Below are 21,471 nucleotides of genomic sequence, written 5' to 3'. Positions count from 1 at the left end.
CTGACACCCCAAAATGCGCCCATCCCTCTCGGATCCCTTGAAACGGCAGCGAGAAGGCCTGCGGTCTCGGGGTTTGGAGGGTCCTCACCTGCGGGGAGGCCGGGTGCAGGGCGCCCGCCCAGGCCGCCGCCTCTTCCCCGCTCTCGGGCGCCGGCGGCGCACCGAGTCCCGCAGCCGGCGCGGGAGGAGTCTGAGGAACTGCTCGAGGACCAGCAGCTCCAGCATCTGCTCCTTGGAGCGCCGCTCGGGCCACAGCCAGCGGCGGCACAGCTCCCGCCGGCGGCTCAGCGCCTCCTCCGGGCCGGACACGTCCCCATAGCGCAGCGGTCGGAAGCGTCTCCGGGAGGTGTCGGGGTCCCGCCCGTCCCCGGGGTCCTTCTCTTCCTCCTCCGCTTCTGCTTTCATCGCCAGCACCATCGCGCAGGCCGCCGCCATCGCAGCCTCCGGGGCCCCGAGACCCCGATGAGATTCCCGGAAAGCGGGGCGCGCGGCCACAGTCTCCCAAAAACACCGCCACGACAGCTTACGACCCCAGCCAGCGCGCCAGCGGGAGAAAACAAACCAGGCCGGAAGTACGTCATCAACCCAAGCCGACCCTGGACAGAGAGAGAAAGAGGCGGCGCCCGTCTTGGGTCTCTCTACGTGCCCTGGACGACTAAGTGGCATCTCCGCCTCCCAGCATTTATGATGCTGGGAACACGCATGGCATTCTGGGATTTGTAGGCGAATCAGGGGCCACAGTCAAGACACCGAACAGGAAGGGACGAAGGCTCGGGACTACGAGTAATCCCAGAATGCATCACGCCCCCTTGTCGCCATTTTTGTAGTCCTCATATACAATCCCAGAAGTCCTTGCTCTGAAGCCACGTTTGTAGTTCTCAGGCCGATGGGACTCTGCCGCAATGCATCTTGGGACCGTTGGGACTTCCGTGACCAGCAAGAGCTCCGAAGTGAGAAACGAAGGGATAAAGGTCTGTTTGTGAATAGAGGGTTTGTGTTTACAGCCCCGTGGGCCAGGGAGATGGCAGGGCGGCCTCTGTGCCTCCGAGCCCGGAAGTCTCTGCTCTTTGTGGGGCGGATCTGGAAGCGAAGCCATAAGGGGCGGGACTTCCGCCAGAGACGCGCCGCTACCCGGAATGGTTTTCCCAGGTCCGCAATCTTCTTATCGCAAGCAGTTATGAATTCATAGTCCTGCTCACACGTGGGGTGGGGCCGGGGAGGAAGGGGAGTAGGAGGGATTTGGGGGTTCCCCGCCTCCCTCCCTTGTCCACCCCTCGCCTTCCATCCATCCACCTGGAGTTCCTGAGCGGCTCGTGCGTGGGGCGGAACCGCAGGCAGAGAGATGGCAGGAAGAGAAGAGGCACAGTCCCCTACTCCCTCCAGGCCTGCGTGCTTCCTGGGGGAGATGGGTGCACCCCGCCCTGGGTGAGGCTGTGCACGACCTTGTATAGGTTGTTCTGGCGTCCTCTCCTGGCCTGCGGGTGCACGAGCGGGGGGGGTTGCTGCTGGGGACTCAGTACAAAAGGATCTGGCCACCTCTGTTGGTCTAAAGGCATATACATATGGGCAAAGAGAAAAGTAAGAGATGGAGGAGGAAGAAGAGGGAAGGAAAGAGAGACAGGGAGGGAAGGAGGAAGGAATGGAGGGAGGGAAGAAAGAAGGAAGGAAAGAAAGAAAGAAAAGAAAGGAAGGAAGGAAGGAAGGAAGGAAGGAAGGAAGGAAGAGAGAAAAAGAGAAAGGAAGAAAGAAAGAAAGAAAGATCTGTGTGGCTTTGCAGAAGAACAGCCAGCTAATTGAAACTTGGGTACTATTTGGTGTTGATTTCCTGAATTTGAACCAACATACACAGGTAAAAGTGCAGGTATTCTGTACTCACATAAGTAACTGAAGTTTTTCCACATGGTAAATAAATTATTTTCAACCAGAAGGAAGGTGTAGAACATGGCAAACCAACACATTTTATTTTGAGTCCCTATCAAATAGGAATGACTTGATGAACTTTTTCAGAGGAAGCTTCTCATATTCGAAAACAAGAGCTATCCCTGGCTTAATGAGCTATCTCTAGTCTTCTACAGCCTCCCAGTACCCAGGAGATTTTTACTTCCATAAATTCTGGATTGAAAGGTTTGATTGCTCATCTCCTGCTTTGCTATGTGAAAATCATGACCCATACCCAATTTCTATAGAGATTAAACCAGAAGAAAATGATGTGGTGACCCTTTCTGAGCCCAGCTATTCCATATGGAATGCAGTGTCCCATGCCCTCCATAAAACGCTGTTGAACAAAACTGAGATGGGATCTAAAGCATACAGAAACATGGACCGGCTTCTTCCATGCCAGGTAAGCCTCACTGGTAAGCAAGGGTAGCATCAGGATTTTATATTATTGGTAAGTAATTCACTGTCATCAAGCCAATGAAACATTTTCACCTTATAGTTGAAAGTACAATTTAAAATAGAAAAAGGTTCTGTCAACGTATATGTATATTTATCTGTATCTTAAATGATTTGGAAACTGAAAGCACTCATTTGAAGACATTTAATTTGAATGTCTTTCAACAAATGCTTTCCTAGTGTGAGATGAAATTCTGTAAGATATATGTGTAAATATGTAAAAATATGGCAAGTTCAATAACCAAAATTTTTATGATTTCATGGAATATGTCCAGTGCCATAAGATATATATATGAGAGGACTGTATCCAAAGCAACCGTTTCACATAAAGTAGAATCTATATTTATGGCAAAAACAGCAAAAAAAAAAAACATAAAAAGATTCTTTTGTGGACAATAAATAGCCTGTCTTAGAGTCAGAAAAAAAATTCTGCTCAGTTCCCTCTCTTCATGAACTTCTGCTATCCTGTTTTCTATTCTGGGTGACATTCTGGCACCCTCCTGTGGACCCTCCTTGTTATTTAGCTTCTTTGGGTCTGTGGGTTGTAGTATGGTTATCTTGTATTATAGGTCTAATATCTGCTCATAAGTGAGTATATACTATGCGTTTCTGTCTGTGTCTGTACTACCTCACTCAGGATGATTTTTTTCTAGTTCAATCCATTTGCCTGCAGTTTCCATGAATTCTTATTTTTAATAACTGGTTAGTATTCCACTGTGTAAATTTACCAGAAATACTTTATCCATTCTTCTAGATTTGAGGGACACCTAGGTTGTTTCCAGTTTCTAGCTGTTATGAATAAAAAGCTATGAACATAGTAGAACAAATGTCCTTCTTATATAATATAAGGGAACAACTTTTGGATATTATTCCTGGAATGGTATAGCTGGGTCTGGAGGTAGAACTATTCCCAATTGTCTGCGAATGTACCAGATTGATTTCCAGAGAAGTTGTACAAGTTTGCACTCCCATCAGCAGTGGAGGAATGTTCCCTTTTTACCACATCCTCACCAGCATGTGTTGTCACTTGAGTTTTTGATCTTAGCCAATCGAGTGGTTAACGATGGAATCCTGGAGTCATTTTGATTTCTGTTTGTCTGATGGCTAAGGACTTTGATGATTTCCTTTAGTGCTTCTCATCCATTCAAGATTCCTCTGTGGTGAATTCTCAGTTTAAATCTGAACCCCATTTTTAAAATTGGTTTAGTTGATTTGTTGGTGTTTAATTTCTTAAGTTCTTTGTATATTTTGGATTTTTAATGCTCTGTCTGATGTAGGGTTGGTGTTGCTATTTTCCCAATCTGTTGGCTGCTGTTTTGTTCTTTTGATAATGTCCTTTGACTTACAGAAGATTTTCAGTTTCTTGAGATCCCATTTGTTAATCATTGATCTCAGAGCCTGTGCTGATTTGTTCTATTGTCTCCCATGTTAATGAATTCCAGACTTTTTTCTACCTTGTCTTCTAAATGATTTAGAGTCTCTGGTTTTATGCCAAGATTTTTGATCCCCTTGGACTTGAGTTTCTGCATGGTGATACAAAGGGGTCTATTTGCATTTTTCTACAGGCAGACATCTAGTTAGACCACAACTATTTGTTGAAGATGCTGTCATTTTTTTTTATTGTATGGTTTTGTCTTTGTTGAAAGTAAAGTTTTAGTAGGAGTGTGGGTTTATTTCTGTGTCTTTTTCAATTGTACAGGAATTGTCTTCTCTCAAGGGTATTTTTTGGTTCTCTGACCATTATTTCTTACCTTTTTCAGACCCATGACACTTTGGGTATTTGTGGGCACCTCGTGCACAAACAGCCAATGTGAAGGTATTTGGGGGAAATCCTAAGGAAAAAACCTATTGTTTTCCTGAGCATATCTTAAATGATAATATAGGAACCATATGCTGAGATTTGGTTGACCTCACTGTTTGTCCTTGTGAAATATTGAAGACTCTGGAAACCAAGGCAGGGCCAGCATGGCTCCTGTTATCATGCTTTGCCATACTCGATTCCCTTTAGGACACCCTCCTAGGGAATTTACTCTTTTCCATCTTCTCTGGAGAGGTGCACCAGCTTGGGTGACCCCATTCAAAAGGAATTCACCAATTCCATTTTGATAACTATGTTTGCTCAGGAGGAAACAAATAGCTGCTGGGTTATAACATTCATTTTGGTCTGAGAAGATATTAGGATTGTAAGAAAGGAACTTTGGGACCTAGAAAATCATAGCTACACTGAGAATTTGCTGTGATGAATGAGAGGGGAAAAAAAGCAACAATACCAAGTTACATTGATGCTTCCTGTTGTGTGTTTTGGAAGATGTCACATTATTTAAACATTTTGTATGATCGTGGTGAAAGCCATGCAGTTCCTACTTCCAGGATAATAACAGACATTTTCCTGACTGGTTCAGTGATGTCAAGCACACATCAGGAAGTGTTCATGTTCTTGGAACTGTTGGAGATGCTTCACTATCATTTGGAGCTAGCTGGAAGGTAGGGGTGCTGATGGTATTCTGGGTTTCGGCTGAGCACAGTTTGGGAGAATGTGAAGATTGGCAGGAAGAGCTGAGCTGCATGTCTACTTCTGTGGCTGCTGGGAGTGATGCTACCCTCACAAGCACAAGTCACCCTCACTGACTCACCTGGACAGTCTACCATGCAGTGATTATTTGGTTAAAGACTATAATTTTATTTGAATTCCACTATAACACTGGTCAGTGGGCAGCCTCACTGTGATGGTCTGGTTCATACTGGCCATCTTGGTAGATGATGATGGTCATTGTATCAAAGGTTCTTATACTTCATGATAGGTGCATATGTTCTGGGTGCTAGCTAGTGAGTTTTTGGCTCTTCAGAAATTATGATTTTGTCAGACATGGGAAAAGAATAATGCTGTATTATTTTTTTGAGTGTGTGAAAGTGGTGCATGTAGGGGAGAGTCGTTTTAGAAAACCTTCCACATGTTCTTCAGAATATGAATTTTCACCAGAGATGAAACTGAGTAATAGGAATAACATCATCATTTCCTATTTAAACTACAATAAATAATATGATAGTCTTTTAAGAGGCCATGACTGAAGGCATATGCATCCTCAGATATTCCTCAAAAATGGAGAACAGTGGGAATTTGGTCTCATTTGATACCAATCAGGAGCCAGAACCAAATCCCTGGCCAAATTTTTACCTGTATGTGGGCCATTAAAATGAAAATGAAACAAAACTTGTTCAAAACTACATCTGGACCTGGAACCCTTATTATTTGAGAAAGAATGAAGGGGTCCTCAAGTGTGTGTGTGTGTGTGTGTTTGTCCATTTACACATCCGGGAATGGCTTGTTTGGCCCTTATCCTTTGTATCAAAGTTGCTGCACCTTGCTCCTTTATGTACCTGGGTGGCTACACCTGATCACCCTATGTGTCATCACCAGTGGGATCATAACTGCCACAGCACTGCAGAAAACTCAGAAACACAAAACCAGCCCAAAGCACAGCCATGTTTTCCTCCAAGAGTGAAGTAGTGTCATGTACACTTTATGCTTTTTTTGTGTGTGAGCAGAGGAGTGGAACTGAAATTGTTGTGCATGTATAATACAGATCAGTTACTTGTTTGTATTAAAATTTGGAATAAATTCTCTCAGGCTTTTTTTTTTTTTTTCTAAATTAAGGGAAAATCTGTGTCCTTCATAGCCTGCAGCAACAACTTTTAGAGTTTTAGAGGTTGGATACAGGTGCAGGGGCCCAGGTAAATGCCTTAGCATCCCCCTCCCCTCCACTCCATTAATCTTAATTCTGGCACAGGGTCCCTCCATGCTTAGGGCAGAATAAGGCCTTTATCTTTCAGTGGTTCATCCAACGATGCCACAGGACTAGAGGATGTGGGCTCCTCTAGTATATATAGTATTTAATATATAGTATTAAAATTAACACATATATAAATCTAGCTATTAGGTGCAGGAGCGTTCTGTCTTCATGGACACGTGCGCATCACCAGAGGGAACCAGACGTTCGTACACCACCCTGTTGTCCCTGGGGATCCAACCTGGCACCTGGGAAAGAAATAGGGATTCTGTGTCCCTTTTTTTCCTTGACTCGCTTTCTGGAGCACGCTGGTCTGGAACACACTGAGACCTGCCTGCTCCTGCCTCCCCAGTGCTGGGATCCCAGGTGTATGCCACTGCGCCGCGTTTTGTTGTTGTTGTTGTTTAATCTTTAAAAATATTTATCAGGGTGAGCACATTTCTGCCTTCTTGAGAGAGCAGCGCTGCTTTGACTGGGAGGGCCGCAATTACAAAAAGGGGGGGGCAAGACCCCAGGATTCCTTTCCCATAGACGAGCTGGGCGGCCTCTGAGCAGGAGACTACAAACTGCACATTCTGCCTCTACGTGAGCGACTTCCAATGGGCGGGGCGATGACGTCACGGAGATGCTTCTAGAAAGGTCTTGATTCCTAAGAAGGCGAGGGGCAAAGCGAGGGGACATTTCCAGAACCTTGGGACCCGGGGAAACGCTGTGTGCCCTGGTCGGTTGGTGACTTCCCAGACCAGGGCCTCTGCAGTGGTGGAAAAGAGCTTCCGGGCAACTTCCGGTCCAGGCTACCCTGAAGGCATAAACAGTGCCCGCAGCATTTTGGGAATTGTATTTCTGCGCCTGCACCACGTTACAGCTTGGCCATAAGCGGAGATGACTACAAACAATCCCAGAACTCTTTGCTCTCTGGCCCGCCGTGTTTGTAGTTCTCATTGAGGAGCCATTCTTGTAGTTCTCACAGAAGCTTGCTGTGGCCACAATGCACTCTGGGATTGTTTGTAGTTCTCTGACTTTGGTGTGCTCTGTCTTGATCAACGAAAAGGGTAAATGGCTCCTGTGCTTTGCAGGTTTGTGTTTACAGTTCAGAAACGTGCGGGCCCGGGAGATAGTGGGGAGGCCGCCGAGCCAATGTCCTAACTGCTGAGTTATCTTCCCAGCTTTTTGTTTATGTCTCAGGAATGCCGCGGAGTGAATATTTTCATAGTTTAAAAACCATTGACAATGGAAAATGCATCACCTACCCAATTTCTCATCTGCACTCATTCAATTTAAGGCCAAACAGTACACACCATGAGCATTTAAAAATTCGCACGTATCTATGCGGTGTCCTGTGACAATCCATTGTGTCTCCTGTTGTGCAAAATGCCTTCTTTGGGAGTCTGAGGACACCTGCACTCATTGCATAGACTCTTCTGGCCTCAAACTCATAGAGACCTGCTGCCTGAGCTTCCCTCTTTACTAGCTCTTCAGTCTTGCCATTTATAGTTCAGGGAACATCCACTGACACTTGTGGGGAGACATGGACTAGAGAATGGATTAGCAGGGCTATGGGTCCCTGTGAGTCAGAATGGCAATTTCACCACTCATACTGAGTTCCAGGGCAACAGAATTTCTTAATCTATAGACAGATTTGGGATTCACAGTGTGACTGTCTTAAGCTAGTGGTATACAAATAACACAGAACTCAGGTTCATTCAGGACTTTTCAGATGTAGTTTGTTTGTATTGAAGGAACTGAGGATGGCAGGGGTGGCTCCATTTTGTTTCTCAGACTCTATCTTAAGTTGACTGACCTTGGAATGATTTGGTCACCACCTTTGGGTTCCGAAAAGGGCCACGTGGCCCTCTACCCTGCAGGTTTTGTGGATACCACAAAATGTGTAAATAGATAATTATAACCAGGCCTCCACCCCACGTGTTATCATAAATGCCACAGACTGTGTTAGTGGATCCTCCACTCCACCCAGCCAGCTATCATACAGATTGCTATCTATAGGTTTAGCCAGGCGGCTTGGAACAATTAACCAAAAGATTGCTGAACCCCCTACCCAAAACTTATCCTTCTCTGTAACTCTAAGGCTTGGAATCCCCCGCTTGCTGTTTTTTCCTTTAAAAAGTCTGCCTCCCTGACATTCAGGGCCTCACTTTCTAACCTGCTATGTTGGGGAAGATTGGCGGCCTGAGATTTAGCTTGAATAAAGATCCTCGTGTGATTTTCAATGGACTGAACTCCTAGTGGTCTTTTGGCATCTCTCAAATCGGGCACATCATACCTACCTTGTCCTCATAGAAAACTGGGTGCTCTCCCACCCTTTACAGAGAGGGGTACATCTATCCCCTCCAAGTTCCAAAGATCACAGAAAACTGGGTATTCTATCACCCTTTACATATAGGGGCACATCTTTGGTCACTCAGATGGGTAACTGTCTAGGAAAGAAATAGTCTGAGATAATCATTCTGGAAAATTTTGGTAAAGTCTGCCTCTGTAGCAAGAGGTAGGTGAGGTCTGCCCCCACAGCTAGCAAAGAGGTCATTAACAAATTCCACTCCCAGCCTTTTGGATTGAATGCAGGTATTTTATCTTCTGCACTGAGAAGTAGCCTCTGCATGTTTAACATTCCTGGTTTCCGTAGTGATCTGTGGGTACAAGGACCTTTGTGGTTCAACATCTTGTTGTTCATTGAAGAGTGGAATTTTCCTGAAAGTAGGATAATTAGCATCAAACAAGGATGAGCTCCCTAATTGCTTTTCCAATACAATATGGTCAGTCCTGAAACTATATATACATAATCAACAGAAAGGGACTCAGCAAGTTTTATTCAAATATTTGAGCATACTTATTCACCCATACTTAGCATGGAAGAAATCACCTGGGAAGAATAAGAAGGGATAGAGAGAGGACAAGAAATGGGTAAAGCAATGTAATATATTTTAATTAAAATATATAAAAATACATGTTAAATTAGAACATGGCTATAGAGATAGTTAAGCAGTTAAGAACAATGGATATTGGTACAGAAGATAGAGGTTCCATCTCCAGAAACCACATGGTAGCTAGCGATTTGCTCTAATTCCTGTCAATGTCATCTCCTGCCATCTTCTGGCTTCTGTTGTTACTGAACATAGACACACGCAGAAAAACACCCATGTATATAAAATAAAAATAAAGCTTAAAATTGTAGTAATCTCTACAGAGATATCACAGCAGTGAGACAGACAGCAGCCAGGGCTATTTAAAATGAACTCTTTCTACTTCTGTATGAAAGTAGCTGCAGCATTCCTTGAACCAGCCATCTCATAGGCAAAATCAGGCTCATTGTGAGGTTAGACTAGCTCAGCAAAGCTGTTCCTCTAAGAATAGTGTGCATGGTGCTGATAGGTGACTTCCTTGATATTTTCTGAATCTGTATTCTCTGTCTTTGTATGTGTGAGAAAATGGCCTTGATACTTCTATCTGTGAAATCATACATGATTGACAGGTAGCACTGGCCACATGCAAACGATTTCTACTGTCCCTTATTTTCATCTTAGACCTTGTGGTACAAGATGAACATTCCAGAGGCATTTATGTCCACTTTTATAATTTACATATGTTTCTGCATGACTTTGAGCTAAGATGCATTTAAATATATCTCCTTACACACTACCACCATGTTAAGAAAAGGATTTAACTTAGCATGCTTTAACATAGGCAAACCTATAATTGAACTTTTCCAGATTCCCAAAGTAAAACATCAAAGCTTCCTTTGTTGAAGAAAATCATGCTTTGGAAAAGACTCCCATGCTCTCCTTTACTGCCACAGGAAAAAAAAATCTTTCTCAGCTCTTCTGTTTTCACTGTTATGATGGCTATTCTAGGCAGCCAAATTGACTCTGTGTATGGAATTAACTAAAACCCAAACTGTTGGGAAGTAGAAAAACTCTTCAATCTAGATCTAGATTTTTGATGTGATAAAACCCACCTTTAATCTTATCCACAGTCTCTGATGGTAACATACATACATATATATACACACACACACAATACATACATATAATATTGGAGATGGCAGCTCTTTTTCTTTGCTGGCCCTACCTCTGGCTAGCAAGCTCATTTTTTTAAAAACTGGCATTAAAGCTTATTTCTTAAGAATTATGGTATATACTGAAGACCATCTGAGACATCCAGCTATATTGGCTGAACCATTACTATATTATTTTGGTTTTTAAGCAAAATCCAAAACATCTGATGTCACCAGTAAAGATGCTGGAGTCAGATGCCTGGGTGAAAACTTACTATCTCAGGGAGGCAGAGAAAGCACCTAGCCTACCTTCCTACTCAGCCAAAGGCTCAGAAAACAAAACAAAACAAAAACTACTTCTCCTTCCATGCTGTTTTAAAATCCTCTCAAACTGAATGTCCCTTCATTCTACTTCATGTGAAACTCTCCCAACTGGTTGCTTGCTTGGCCTCTTGACCTATGGTTGAGTTTATCTAAGCCTGTTTTAACAGAGAACTTGTGGATTAAAGGTATATGCTTACACTAAACCACACCACAACTAGAGACAGATTTTTCCAGGATACCACCTCAGGGTTCACAGTATAACTAAATAATCCTGCAACATGGGTTCTTCAACTTTCCATTGGTAGATAGGCATTGTTGGACCAGTTGGAACACAGCCTGTGAGCCATTCTAATAAACTCACTTTCTACATATGTACATTCATTCCATTTGTTCTGTTCAGCTAGAGAATCTTTACTAATACAGATGTTTTGTTTTGTTTCCCTTCCCATTTTGCTATGGCTGCTAAAAACACTGCTCCACAATGTTTGTCATCTGTTAACTGTTTTTCTCTCAGGGTGTTCACAGGTACCAGGTGAAATGTAGGTGCAGTTATCTGAGCCCACTATGAAGCCACAAAACACAAATCTTGTTCTTGAAATTTCTCTGATAGGGAAGGTCCTCCTCCCCTTTCATCTAACCCTAGCCTATCAGGTCTCATCAGGTCTGGCTGTATTGTCTTCCTCTATGGCCTGCTGCTCATTCAGGAGGAGTGATCAAAGAGCTAGCCACTGAGTCATGTCAGAGACAGTCCCTGTTCCCATTACTATAGATCGCACATGGATACTGAGCTACCTACCATGGGCTACATCTGTGCAGAAGTTCTGGGTTATCTCCATGCATGGGCCTTGGTTGGAGAATCAGTCTCAGAAAAGACAGATGGAGTGGGGCATGGATGGAAATGAGGGAAGGATGATGAGACTGGGAGGGATTGAGTGAGGGGGCTACAGCTGGGATACAAAGTGAACAAACTTTAATTAATATAAAAAATTAAAAATATTCATAACATTAAGAAATGAAATGTTTAGGGAACACACAGTCCCAACCAAAATTCTGTTATCAGCTTTTATAGTTTTTGCCAAGTGTGCATTTTGCATTTATTACAAAACACAATTCATATTGTTCTCTGAGAAGACTATATAACTCCTGTGAGAGTCATTTATAAAATCTAATGAATTCCTTTGTAGTAATTGTAAATCACTATAAACTAGACATTCCACCAAAGATGAATATGATTTAGCACAACTTAAGAATCCTGCAATCATTTTGTCAGAATTGTTTGATTGTACTGAGTATGTTCTCTAGATATGTTAATCATCTCACAGGAATGGAGTTCTTGGAGTATGTGACTCCTACCTTTTATATTTTATATTCCTATATATGTATGTATATTACTGCTAAAGCTCTTAAACACCATGGCAATTTAATAGAGAAGTCACCTTGGTTTGTATTTTGTTCTTTAATTGTAAAATGTATGAATAATTTAAAAAGTTCTCCTTACCTGTTAATATTCGAGGACCCCTTCCATTTGTGGGACAGATGGGTATCTCTACTGCAGTTGAGTAATGGGCTATGGAAGCCTGATTCTCCAGGAGGAAGAAGCAGAACCACCTACTGAGTGCTGTGGGGGAGCTCAGGCCGGCCCTAAGAGCTTGAGTTGGGGAGCCTAGGGTCCCCTCCCACAGAGGGGAGCAGCAAGTGGCTGAGTGGATAGGGTGGGAGGGCTGGGCGGTCCCGAGGCTGTTCCAAGGCGGGGTGTGCAGGCAGACTTGTAGACTCTAGGAGGACAGGCATTAGTGCTACAGAAATGTGAATCTCTGCAGATCTGGCGAAGACTCGGTCCTGGACTGGACTGGAAGCCGGTGTCAGGGCTGTGTCCCTTCAGCACACTAACCCTAAGGGAGACACCCTAACCCTAAGGAAGGGGCTCCTGTCACTCAAGTCTCTCTGTCCAATCAGGGCCTCCAGCCGGACCCGCCGATAATGAGATGGGGCGTGACTTTCCGGAAAGCTTTTTTGCAGGTTCAGCACGGAATTGTGACTTGGTGAGAGCGGGGAGGTGGCTGATCGGTGGCAGCTTGTGTTTGCGGTCTTTTCCAAGACTGGCTGGTCAATGGCGGCCCCTGAGGAGGGACCTTGTTGTCCTGGATGCTCGCTGGACCCAGTGGTGGCAAGTGAGTCACTCCAGTGCAGGAGCCGCATCTGCTCAGAGTATTTGCAGCAGGAGTTTGTGGGCAGAATCATCCTTGTGGCGGGATGACAGACTCGGAGTACATCAGTTTGTCTTCGCTATTCCAGTTTCTCTCATGTCTTCTACAAGTTCTGCTCTTAGCATTTAACCTTTAGGTGTGAGATCCATTCGGAGGTAGTTTTGTGGGGGTTGTAAAAGGCATCTCGTGTGTTGAATAGCACTCCAATATTAAGCTGTGATGAGGAAGAGTATAATTGATGATGTAAAGGATTTCCAGTGCTTGGGGAATAGTAGGTGATACTAAACAGAATTTAGCCAAGGGAGAGCTGACTCTAAATCACCCCAGAGGTAAATAGTATGCTAACCAGTCCTGTTAGAGATTAGCACGCTAGCATACACATGTTGACCGGGCTTGTCCAGAAATTTGGCCCTAACCCTAGCAAAGGAGAGAGACAACTGTGATTTACAACCAGCTACCAGGCCGATGCTCTTATCAAAGAAAAGGCCTCTACGAAGCTGTTCAAGGGGGTCTTACAGGGTCGCAACCCACATTACAGCCTGTGGTGACATAAAGGTATTAAAGTAAGTTTTATTCCCCTGATGTAATTGTCCTCCAGGAGACTAGTGCCTTCATCTGCTAACCTAGGCCTAGAGCTGCAAGCTTCTAGCCTCCATACAATCCAGTCTGGGCCTAGAATGTTTTCATCCTCTGAGACTTAGTGCTGAATAAGCTCACCCTTTCTAGTTCTTTCTGAACTCCTGCTGGCCTGTTCAACTCAGCTGTTCTGGCTCAGACTCCCCTCCAAGGTGACAGAATCAATCTGGCTTTTCATAGTTTATGACTGAATTGCTCCGCTTGACCTCATACTAACTTTGGCAATATGTTATAATCTTTTGGATGCTTCTAATTCTGTGGCTCTGTCTGCCTTCACCTGTGTCTAGTTTCTCTCTTCAGCTTGTGTCTGTAAAAGGCTCCCAGTAAATCTTTTTCTGAATTCTGGAAGCTCAGCTTGACTGCATTGTTTCTCAACTCACTGACTCAGCTGAGTAGCCTGAGGAGAAATGACTAGAACTCAAACATCTGCATGCTTCTGTTTCCTGAGGGCTAGGATTAAAGGTTTGTACCACCACACCCAGACCTACATTTTCTTTTCCTGAAGCTTGCTCTGTACCTGGCTGGTTTTGACCACAAAGATCTGCTTATCTCTTTCTCCTGGGATTAAAGTGTGTCTGTATTCCAACCATATCATATAAACCTAGAAAGTCTTTGGATGTGATTTCTTGCCAGAGCAGCCATGTTCTGAATTGAAATTCATTTACCTAAAGGTCCAGTGGTCTTTTTGAGAAAAGAATATTTTTTTTCACAGGGGCAAGTCTATACTTGTTGACAACACTTTGAAAAGGAAAAACAAAACAAAACTTGTGTTCATGGCTGACCTGAATAATGAAGGCATTCCATGAAGCCTTCATATAAGGGGAATGGCATAGTTCTTTCTCAAATCCATTAACATTTTTGGCATAGCCAGTAACAGACTGGGGCCTAGGACTTGTGAACTTTCACTAAGTTATCCATGTATTGAGAATAAAATGGATTTCCTTCTTAAAAGTCAGGAACATGTTTGGGAGTGTAATACTGTCCATTGTAGTTACAGTGAAATGATTTGCATGTGGAGCATGGTTTCTGCCTTCTGTTGAGAACAGGAAGAACAATTTATTATGTACAATTGCTGGGTGAAACAGGGTAGCAATAGCTAGATCAAAGACAAAAGTTTAAGGCAGTCAGCTGCAGGGGTCACCCTATGAAGGACATGATTCCCACAGGGTTGGTGATTTTTTAAATTTCTAGCATGTATTAAATATTGGATGTGAGTGAAACCAGATTGGTGAGTGTTCAATTTGGGTAGGTTAGATGGAGCCAGTGAATATTGAATTTATAATAGTTCTATCCTATGCTTTTATTTACAGTCTTCCTAGACAGGTATATGTCTGCTCAAAAATTTGAGACTCAGCTGTTGGTGGGAGCTTTGTATGTCAGGTTACCAATCTCAGCAGCTAACACTGCAGGTAGAATAAAGGTCAAAAAGTATCTGACCTAAGCCATTAGCTCTACAAGAGAAGGGCCTGTTTTTGTTCAAAGTCAGTATACCTATGTTTCTTTTTAATTATATTTATCTTTCTAAAGATGCCAATTGTTGGTATTACTTACGAAGTTTTATTTTCTTTATGCATCACTGCTCTAATCTCTTATTTGTTTCTCTTCTCCAACATTTCCCAGTCATTAAGAATTTCATTCCTGGGACTGGAAAGATGGCTCAGTGCTTAAGAGCACTGTCTCCTCTTCTAAAAGACCCAGATTTAATTCCTATCACCCACATGGCAGCTCACAACTCTCTGCAATGCCAATTCCAAGAGATCTGACACCTTCCCACTAATGCATTGAAAATAAAATTAAAGTAAATAATTTTTTTTAAAAAAAGAATTTCATTCCTATTTAAAAAGGGATTTCTGATTAGTTTCTGTTTAGAGCAATGTCTCCCAAAACTCAGCCTTTTTTCATGCTGTATATTTAAGACTTGCTTTGAACACCTAATCCTGCCTCTGTGGCCCAGTGTCTTGCAACTCATTTCAGGCTGGACCTTAACCTGATCAGTGAAATGGAAAAGAGACCAGTGAATGAGGTTTCTTAAACATCCCTGGCTTTTGTAGGGTGGGCAATTACAAATAAAGAGGCACCTGCGTATGGATTGAGTTCACTGACCAATTTTGAAGCTGGTGTCCTCATTGCACAGCAAGGGGTGAAAAAGAAGGGTGGTGAGAGCTTTCCTGCTTGAATAGAAGTGTCAGTTATTCAATTTTAGATGATTAGGAAAAGTCCAGACTGGCACTACTTGGAGTTCACAGACCAAAGAAATCAATATTCTGGAAGAGGACCTATACTTATTTCTAGAAACCAAATTTCTGTAGTTACACTGGTTCAACAAACACAGAAGACCTGGACAAACTGGAGTGGCCAAGCCTAACATGAATTAAATTATTATTCTAAGAATGGCCCACCCGAAGAGAAAATGAGTGCATAATAATTGGTCAGCTCTGCTATGCATGTCTAGTCCCAGAAAACTATTGGGTATGAAACCTGTTTCAAATTTTTAAAACAGTTTTAGAGATTAAAGTTGAATCATTTCAACTCCCTCATTCTTCCCTACTATTAAGTCTCAAATGCTGGGACAAGTGGCTGAGATACCCATTTAACAAATCAAAGCTGGCCCAGTGCTAGTTCTCCGAGCATCCTTTTGTTTTTACTTGTCGTAGGGTAATGGTTGGCATGTCCAGCCTTCTAGCACAGGGGCTGAGTTCCCCTTCCCCTGGATTGTCTTCCTTATGTAATACAAGCATTTTGCTTACCTGATCTTTTTCATCTATTATTTAATATCCTAGCCTCTTTCCCCTCTCCTCTCCTCCCTTTCCTCACAAGGCTCACAGTCATGTCCCCTCTGGACTCTCCCAGATGTCCCTGTCTATTCTGTCCCTTTTATGTATAATAAACTTTCTACCATACCATACCTAAAATCATCCATGTCCTTACCTTTTTTTTTTTTAATCTTTTTTTCATTCATTTCCCATTTACCACTCCTTACTTTCAAATTCATGGTCACTTTTTGCTATAATTGTTGTTAGTGTTTGACTTTGACTTGTTTGGCTTTGGGATTTCTCAGGTATGAGGTAGAGATAGCTGCACTGAACATTGATTGTGTGTTGGAACGTGCACACAAAGGAACCTGTGACTTGGAAGAGGAACTGTCTCCTTGTATCTTGGAGACTGGAAAGTTGTAATAAAATACAGATTTCTTAGAGTAGGGCTCTGTCTGTCCCTAAGGTAGAAGGGCCCAGCTGGGAAGGTCTCAGCTGTCTGAGTCATTTGATCTGATCCTCCAGTAGAGGAGTTGCTACTGTCCTGAAGCCCAGCTAGGTGGTCAAAGGAAAGGAGGGGACCTGGGCAGACCTACTAATCAGCAGCACCAGTGGGAGGTAGCTCATAGTTTCTTTCCAGGATTCTTTTCTAATGCAGCTGAAGAGAATTGTGAGGGGGACCACAAACCATGCAATGGGGAATGTGTGGGCCACTGTCCCAAAACCAGCAGGAATAGGTCTGCTAAGTTCTCAGAGTCTGATATGGTGCTGGTGAGACTGGAGGTCAACTGTTGTTCTGTTGATGTATGTGGTGACTTGGGGAATGGTCCATGGTCTCTGACTCTCCCTTGAGTGTGGATTGCTTGGGGGTGGTGGGCGGGGGCATGGGAAAATTCCTCTGCAGTCCTGGCAGTTTAAAGCTGTGATGATTAAAATATCACTGTCCAGTGCGCACACACACACATTGCTTTTGGTGTGTGGTGGGAAGACAGAGTGGAAAACTGATGACCTTGCATTTCACATTCAGTTTTGTGGCCAAATTTTATAAATAGTTTTGAAGCTGGTAGAAAAGGGGTGATGTGCATTCTTCAGCAATTTTGTTTGGAATCTTTTTATCTTTTTGCTGCTTTCAACCACAGTGGTATGATTCCAGAAAATTTAATTTCAGGACACAAAAGGAATTTCTGAGATGCAGAGGTTTTTAAGGTGTGCATGGTGTTGGGTAGGTGGATAAGGCAGATTCCATATCTTATGGCACAGTCCATGTGGGTGTAAGCAAACATGAAAACACTCACCACATTGGTTTGTGTGTGGCTTTCAGTGTGGCTGGATTTGCTTGAAACCATAAGAAGTCATGAGCAGCTGGAGAATTGTAGCCCACATTTTTGATCACTTTTTTTCCACAGAGAGCTCCAGAGCATAGAGCATGTGGCCTCTCTTTTTAGAAAATCCATCTACAGTAGCTAGTGGGTCAGAAATGTATGTTAGCGGTCAGTTTGAGTTGCTTTTGTAAGAGTTTTGAAGTCTCTGTGTATTTAATTTCTGTACACATATAACCAAAAGTACATATGGTCAAGTACACATTTTTCCTGGCAGAGTTTCCTTGGGTCTTTTGAGGAAAACTTGAATATATTTTTAGGCTTATGATTTTGGCTTTTTCTCTTCATCTCCTAATTTTGTCAGAACTGTTGTACACATTCTTGATAGTTGTAGCTCTGAGATACGTTTTGAGGTCACAGTTGCCCATGTGTGCAATCTTACTTCATTATCGTATTTGGAATTCTGTGTTGTTTTTCATAGAATATGGCTTTGGAATCAGCTTTCCTCTTAGAAATTCATAGAAATTTTCTTTAGATTCTGTTGAATTCATATTGAAATAGAAAATAACCAACATCTTTGTTTTTTAAATACATCATTCCATTGGTGTTGTTTATTACAGTATAAAAGTGTAGATATTATCCTACATAATAATTTGTTTAGCAACCTACAGTTAGTGTATAAAATTGAAAGTGATATGAAATAATTTACACAGCTATAGAAAGAAGACTTCAGTATAGAGTTTACTGGCACAAAATACATTGTTATCAGAAAAGCTATCCCACCAAGTATAATTTAAGAAGACAAAAAGTGAAAATGAAACATGGTCCAGAATTGAACAATAAATTTGAATGTGATATGGGATCTTCTGTTAGCATACAAAATAAACTCTTGAATTTGGGACTTCCCGTGTATACAAACTAAATTTAGGTAACATCAAATTGTATTGTTATAGTCAATGTAAAACTGCAAGTATTTAGTGTATGTAATCTGATGTATTTGCAGATATTACCTACACCCACACCCCCTCATTTCCAAAAACAGCACAGTATACCATGTTTTCACACATTCTCCTAGTATCCATGTTTATGTGTGCCAGCATTGCACAGAGCTCTCATAAAATGACAGAGTTGTGATTGATCCCAACAGTCTTCTCAGTAAATTTTCATGTATTTTGATTATTTTTAAAGAATTATCTGAATTCTCATGCTTATTGCATTTATATTTGTGGTGGCATAACTTTTAAAATAATCTAATTCCTCATTTGTTGAGGCCAGGAGGACAGTATGGTAAATGAATGAAGACAATAGCAATGGTTAAAGGATTACACACTTATAAAAGACTCTCACAGTCAGTGCTATATTGGTCATGAAACAGCATATAATTACAGTATAAGCAGTGTCAAATCAAACTTCTCTCTCTCTGATTTCAATCTTGCTACATTCCCATTTGTCCATTGGGTAGGAGAGCTTCAGTCATCTTGTCTACCTTATAGTTCGCAATAGAAAATGAAGGGCAGAAACAGCACAACCTAGGTGAAGCAATCACTTTCAAAGAATTTTTGTAACATATTTTCATTTGATATGTGGAGAAGGAAAAATATCAGGCTTTTTAGCACAAGAGTTGTTATAGAAATATAAAGCAAATGTGCTTTTATAGTATACTATAAAAATGGAAAAAGTTGGTTTATTTTGACGGTATGAGCGCTTTCTGCCAATGAGTCATGCTGCATGACGTGAAAATGAGTTAAGAAACATACTGACTTGTTTTGATTGAATTAAAATGATGACAATAAATTACAGTTGAATAAAAATGTCTTGGACATTTTTATAAAAATGTCTTAGACAAGTGACACTTTTCTTAGTTTTGTTCTGATCAGCTAACCTGCCTTAGACGGTAACACTTTTATTTTTATTGGGAAAACATGTTTAAACACTTAACATTTTAAAATATCAGTTTTTATATACTTAATGTATTATATAGTTAATGTATAAATAGTGCATTACATTCTGTATTTATTTCTATTGTGAATATTATTCAAACTATTTTTTGTTGTTTTATTTTAAGATTTTATTCATTTTATTAAAGTTCTGTCTGCATGTGTGCCTGCATGCCAGAAGAGGGCAACAAATCTCAATATAGATGGTTTTGCGCCACCATGTGGTTGCCAGGAATTGAACTCAGGACCTCTGAAGGAAAAGAGATTGTTCGTGTCTGCTGAGCCACCTCTCCAGCCCCAAACTTTAGTTTTATTGTAGAGAAGAAAGAGTACTATTTTGGAAATAAGTGAGCAGAGACACCTATAATTCCACATAACACCAGAAAATTACCTGATTTTTTTTTTTTTTTTTTTTTTTTTTTTTTTTTTTACCTTTTGGAGCAGGAGGCTGAACATAAGGAGCTGCCTTGTAGGGTCCTTCCTGGAGCTGGGTAGGAGCCGTCCTTCTGGCAGCCAGAATCAGCCAACTTAATGATATCTGTCTGAGCTGTGACCACAGCTCATTTATCTGAATATCTTTACTATAATGGGTTCCAGTTGGAAGCCAAGACACAGAAGGTTAAAATGAAAGCTGTATTTTCTGAGCTCAGGGAGGTGGCCAGTTCAGGATCTGAATGGTGCCCCATGGTAAGCTTTATTGTGTATTTAAAGTGTTAACTCCACAAAGCGGGGGCCCCATGGCGAGTGTTGGGGTCTTCCAATCAAGTTTTAGCATTGTGGATTAAGCAAGGGAGTTTTTGTTAGTGCTCTGCTGTTTTAGGATACTGGGCTCAAGGTCTTTAACTCTTTTCCAAGAAATTTAGTCTGGAATCCAAGGCCCTTAATTTATATCTCTTGACATTTGGTCCAGAGCTCAAAGTGAAAAGTGAGCAAAGAAGTGTGTCCTCTGTCTATAGTAAGGTAGGGCTTGGTAAGTGATATATTTTTTACGATTTAGGCACTTTGGTTAAGATAACAGCAATTTAAACCAGTTAACTGATAATCAGAAAAATGTTTTAAGGGGTTGAGTGCGAAATTGCACTGCATGCTTGGGGATGTGAAGTTAGTTTAATCTTGCTAGTAAAATGGAAGAGCAAAATAGAAGAGCTGCCTGGAGAAGGCTGGGCTCTTGAGTCCGCCTCCTTATACACAGTGGGACTACATGTTCACAAAGTATTTGCAGCAGGGGCTTGAACATAGAAATGTCCTTGGTAGGACACAAACTCAGAGAGGCCTAGTTTCTAGTATCTTTACCAAGTTCTACCAAGCATTTAACATTCAGGTATAAGATTCCTTTGGAGTAAATTTTGTGGAGGTTGAAAATAATGTATGTGTTGAGTAGCCCTTCGTTGTAAAGCTATGATATAATTGGGTAGAATTGTTCATGTAAGGGATTTACCAATACTTAGGTGAAAGGAAGTCAAATCAAGTAGAATTTAGCTAAGGGCTAAGTAGATAAGTAGCATTCCAAGGAGGCCTGTTCGAGATTAGGATGCTAGGAAATACGTGATTGCTCAAGAGGATAGTCAACAAATTTGTCTCCAGTCATAACCAGGGAGACAGCACTGATTCATAGCAACCATTGGCCCATCTCCATGTCAAAGAAGACACATCTAACAAGCTGCTTACTTTCCATTACAGACTCACAGCCAACATTAAAGACTGGTGTGCCAAAAAGTTGCAGTTTTCTTCTTGAGAAAAGCCTAGCTCTGTCACATGGAGAAGACATCTGGTTAAAACCAATTGAACAGGGAAAATACTGTTGTGTTGGGGGCTGCTATAATCAAACAGAGCTTTCCTCAAGAGATTCATGTATGTAGAATCATCTAACTTCTTCTCACACTCCTCAAATATGTTTGGCAGAGCCAGTACAACCTGTGGCCTGCACTTTGGGAGATTTCCCCCAAGATTCTGAGGTATTTAAAATAAAGCAGTGATCCTTTTCTAAAACTAACAATAGGCTGAGCTGCAGGGTTGGGGCATTTGAGGAGGGTTTCCTTCAGATTCTCAGAACCCAACTCTTTCCAACACATGGAGATACCCTCATCAGTTCAAAAGTCACTGT

At 42.0% G+C, this 21,471-nt stretch overlaps 1 protein-coding gene and 1 pseudogene across 4 annotated transcripts in view; one reads left to right on the top strand and one right to left on the bottom strand.

The window, feature by feature from the left end:
- Positions 1-644, bottom strand: part of LOC110543619 (zinc finger protein with KRAB and SCAN domains 7-like) — a 262,089-nt pseudogene extending 261,445 nt beyond the window's left edge.
- A 210-nt stretch (positions 645-854) lies between these two features.
- Positions 855-21,471, top strand: part of LOC132650872 (zinc finger protein 431-like) — a 37,733-nt gene continuing 17,116 nt past the window's right edge. The window contains exons 1-2 of one of the 4 annotated variants that reach the window (XM_060376206.1): positions 855-971; positions 2,187-2,341. In XM_060376206.1, coding sequence (XP_060232189.1) covers positions 887-971; positions 2,187-2,341 — 240 coding nt within the window. In that variant the 5' untranslated portion in view covers positions 855-886. The other 3 variants (XM_060376208.1, XM_060376209.1, XM_060376207.1) reach the window with 3 other exon arrangements.

The sequence above is a fragment of the Meriones unguiculatus genome (assembly GCF_030254825.1).
Source record: "Meriones unguiculatus strain TT.TT164.6M chromosome 13 unlocalized genomic scaffold, Bangor_MerUng_6.1 Chr13_unordered_Scaffold_34, whole genome shotgun sequence".
Classification (NCBI taxonomy): Eukaryota; Metazoa; Chordata; class Mammalia; order Rodentia; family Muridae; genus Meriones; species Meriones unguiculatus.
Note: the sequence above shows the minus strand (reverse complement) of the source record. Positions and strands in the feature narration are given on the sequence as shown.